Raw genomic sequence first — 4,247 nt, 5'->3', positions numbered from 1 at the left:
CCCCCCCCCCCACACACACACACACAAAGTAGAATTATATCATATTGCTTGCTATATCTCCTGAGAGTACCAATGACAACAAAGTAAAGCCATCAGTTTTTTCACACAAATTTGTTTGGTGGGGGAGGTGAATGATGAGACTTATGTTTCTAATAGTAAATAAATGGACTACAAATGCATTGCTTTCAACTTATAAAATATGAACAAGTCAAATCAGGGAGGACTTTGGAAATACAATATGTGGATCATTAGCATATCATTTATGATGGAACATGAGTCATTTTTACTTAGCATCACAACTATTTTAATTGTTTGTTTGTGTTATTAGCATGTATGAATCCCTATATCCGAACGGGTAGTAGCTTGATGGTGCATGCTACCCACATTGGCCTTGAGATAATATCCAAAGAAAAAAATCAAATAATCCAAATTTCATAAACTATATTCAGAAGATCTTCTTACCTGTTGAACCATTTCAGCCCATTAGCACATCAAATCAGACAGTCATCCTAACATTTTAGCTCCATATTCAGCAGTAATAGCTGTGCCTATAAGCATAAGAAGTCAGGCAATAAATTCGACAGTAAAGGAAAATGGATAAGAGAAGCCACGTGTGAGAGTTGCGAAGATGTTGTAATTTGGTCAAAATAACTGACTTTTATAGATGTTCTAATTATTGTGAGCAATAGATGCGTTATAAGTCACTTGAGACTAGCAATAGATAAACAAAACCACTTCTGTCATAAAATGGAAGGAATATTCATAAAAACAATATACTTAGCTATCTCATAATTGACAATATAGCTGGTAACAAGAATAAAAGGCAAAAATACTCATGTAAACTCATTCATTGTCAAGCAACACAAAATTATGCCAAAACAAGAAACTCTACCAACCAAAAGTGACACAAGGTATTATATTTCTGTTTTAAATAAATGGATGCTGATACAAGAAATTGATCATTTATGTGTTATTACAAATGTAACAAACACATGCATGAGGGGTCATTAACAAATGACAAAAACACTATTACAGAAAGCATGTATTGAATGGAAGTTGATTTGATGGGGTTAAGATTAATAGCAAGATCAAAACAGATAATAACTGATAAAAAGTTATAGCTACCTTTGAGGTTTCAAACGCGTGACAACTAAGTTACTTATTTTACAGTTGATATGGTATTTTCGAGGATAGAAGACAATTGTATCAAAAAGATAATAGATACTAAAATAATATGGCTATAAGTTGGTCCATCTAAGGAGAGGGACAATTACTAAGTTTTATTACCAGAAATTACTTACTAAATGCAAGTTGTAAGTGAACATTCAAGAATAGCAATAACTATATGTGCTCGATCATATCTAGAGCATAACTAGATTCGGTTACTCCTAAAATATAAAGACCAAGGATGAGCACTCACTTGGTGGATAGAAACTTGTGAAAGGATAACAGTAACTAGCAGAACCGATCCCCTTGAGTTTCTTGGATAGCATTGACTTGAGTTGAACCATATAGACATTGCCGTCGATATATAAAAACACTGCATTGTTGTCCTCATCGTGACCAACAAATTTTCCATGCAGTTCCCTACTTTTCCTAATCTTAGGAGGGAGCTCAAGAATGTTACGCAACGCAACCGTCTTCTGCCTCAACCAGATGGCAACACCCTTACTGTCCAACTTTCTTTTCCACATTTGAAGGTTATGGCAAGACAACACGATGAGACCAACAACACCATCCTCTGCCTGGATGATCTGAAAGTGGTCGATGAACCTATTATTCATACAGCGAGGCCCTCTGATCACCTCAAGGTTCTGACTGTCCAAATCAAATTGAAGTATGTTGTCTCGCCCATAGGTAGACGACCAGTAAAGAACATTACCAACAAGGGTGCTAGGACTAGGAGACATATCAAAAATAGTATTTGTAGCCTCTGTTGAGATGATATCGCCCCAGATGCCGGTCTCCGAGCAGTAAACACAGGCGATGGGTCGATGATCCAGTTCGGACACCAAGACCACCTTGAAAGGGCACGAGTGGCAGCCGCCATGCACATGGCCCTGGCCGCCGGCAGCACAGAGCACCGCCCCGTTGAGGCAGGGGTAGCGTTCATTGAACTTGGGCAGAATAGGCACCCGGTGCTGCTTGCTGGTGATAGGATCACACACAACGACCTCATCTCGCACCCAGTCTTTGACGAGGACGCGGCCGTGGCGGCAACCTAGCACTTTGGTATGCCGGGGGTTGCTGTAGCGTCCAAGGGAGAGGCGCTCCAGCGGGATGCGGTCCGGAGGGTCGAGGACTGACCGGAACCTGATCTCATGGCCGAGCTCGAAGACTCCAAGGAGAGGTGGCTTCCCGTGGTGGGCGCGGAAGCGGCCGACGAACTTGGGGTCGGCGGCGAGGCGTCCCCACTGCTTTCGTACGGCGGATGCGCGGGGGAGGGAGGAGGGGTCCCGCGGGAGGCGGAGGAGGATCTCCATCAGCAGATCTTTGTCTTCGAGCGGCGACCGAGGCGCCGCCGGCGAGGTGCCGCGGCGGCGGCGGTGGCGGCTGGTCATTTCGGCGCCCTCGCTCTCACAGCTCCAGATTTGTCTGCGCGTTGGGGATCGAGAGTCTGGGCAGAAGACCTACTAGGGTTGTCCCCCCGCAAGTTTAAATTGTCATGACGCTTCTCCTTCTTGCTGGGCCGTCCATACTTTACTGGCCTGCTAACTTTAAATTGTCCATACAATCCACTCGCATCGTAAATTTCTCATCGCCAATCTAGGGGTAATACTCGTACTATATTCTCAAAAAAAAGGGGTAACACTTGACTCAAAAATAAATCTAGGGGTAAGATTCCATAAACCGGTCCATCCGGCAAAATAACCGCCGGTTTACGGGGTGAAGGCGATTTTTCCGTCCTGAATAGATCTCGTATATTCGACCATCCCGGATCTTCTTTTTGGAATCCAGCATATTCCGTGCCGTTCCCGCTATATATATGGGAATGGGGCAATTTTACATGGACCTGAAAAACAAGAAATGATTGACGGGAGGGAATTTCAGCTCCCGCCATGGTCTTCCCCGAGCGCGACCTTGCCGGAACACCTCAATGCCGGCGACCACTGGACCCTAGCTGCGGCCCTGCGAGCTGTCGCGGCCCCACGAGCTAGTTGCTGCTGCAACTGCTGTGGCCTGCGCTAGCTAGCTGCTGCCACCACCAGCGCCGCAAGATCGATGAGAATGGCGTCTTGCTGTGAGCTCTAGCGCCGACACTCTGTCCATCCTGATGAAATCCTCACGGTGGAAGCGGCCGAGACGTTTTGCGGTATCCTGTAAACTGGTTTTTGCGGGACGGGGTATACCGGATCTGCTACCGATGCTGTAATACTGACATCGTTAATCTGACTGCTAACGCGAGACTGATAACAAAATTGTCAATCAGGATTTCATGAACAGTTCAGTGAGGAGGAAAGTGCCGCAGGAAATACTCAAGCGGCTGAAGATAAATCACTGGAACAGCTGAACAAGGTATCCAACAGATTACTGTATTTTTAACTACCATTCAAACCACAGTTCGGTCAGCTCTAGAGCAATTTTCTGAGATCCACTTAGTTCAAAGCAAATAGCATTTTTGCATTCAATAGCTGTTTCCGGCGGCGCATGGTAATTTCCTGCTATTAATCTCAAACAAACATATAACTCTGCATGATACATTGATACTGTATATACGTGGGCATGAAGTATGTAACTCTACATGATACTGAAGCGAACAAGTGTGTATGTTGAACTAGTGGGGGCTCTGCTGCTTCTACCTCATGTCCCAGATTTTTTCCTTGTTCCACCATTCTCTGGTCCCGATGCATGGTATACATTGAGTATATGAAATCGCGCATGCTATGATGGTGCTAGTGCTATGATCATTTTGCTGGAAACATGCTTTTTCAGCTATGAAATTTTGGGAACTCATTTTGTCCTTCTAAAATAAATCTCATTGGAACAAACTATGAATCTGATTATATTTGACTTATACTACATCCTAAAAGGCTATCCATAAGGTAACATTCCATGACTAGAATTAACTCGGCATGAAGGACAATTGCTTAAATTTCTGGCCATACATGCGCTGGTACATCTATTTGGCACCTTCGACTCGCTTCGACACCGCGCCATGACGTTCGCAGTGCAGCATGATTGGGTTAATCATGATAGGCCAAATATGTGAGTAGGCACATATAAGTGATACTCTACTTAATATGTAA

At 44.0% G+C, this 4,247-nt stretch overlaps 1 protein-coding gene across 1 annotated transcript; it reads right to left on the bottom strand.

The window, feature by feature from the left end:
• Window positions 1–363: 363 nt before the first annotated feature.
• Window positions 364–2,561, bottom strand: LOC123176351 (uncharacterized). Its single transcript, XM_044590601.1, has 2 exons — window positions 1,421–2,561; window positions 364–548 (listed from the first exon to the last, which is right to left on the bottom strand). The coding sequence occupies exons 1-2, from the start codon at window positions 2,559–2,561 to the stop codon at window positions 505–507; spliced, it is 1,185 nt and encodes a 394-aa protein (XP_044446536.1). The 3' UTR covers window positions 364–504.
• Window positions 2,562–4,247: the final 1,686 nt, after the last annotated feature.

The sequence above is a fragment of the Triticum aestivum genome, unplaced genomic scaffold (genome assembly GCF_018294505.1).
Source record: "Triticum aestivum cultivar Chinese Spring unplaced genomic scaffold, IWGSC CS RefSeq v2.1 scaffold172850, whole genome shotgun sequence".
In the NCBI taxonomy this organism is placed as follows: Eukaryota; Viridiplantae; Streptophyta; class Magnoliopsida; order Poales; family Poaceae; genus Triticum; species Triticum aestivum.
Note: the sequence above shows the minus strand (reverse complement) of the source record. Positions and strands in the feature narration are given on the sequence as shown.

Excerpts from the sequence above, each read along its gene's own strand:
- LOC123176351 (XM_044590601.1), bottom strand. The coding sequence starts at position 2,561 with ATGACCAGCCGCCACCGCCGCCGCCGCGGCACCTCGCCGGCGGCGCCT. Across the intron at positions 549-1,420 it reads CACAAGTTTCTATCCACCAA|GCACAGCTATTACTGCTGAA; the intron begins GTGAGTGCTCAT and ends TTATGCTTATAG.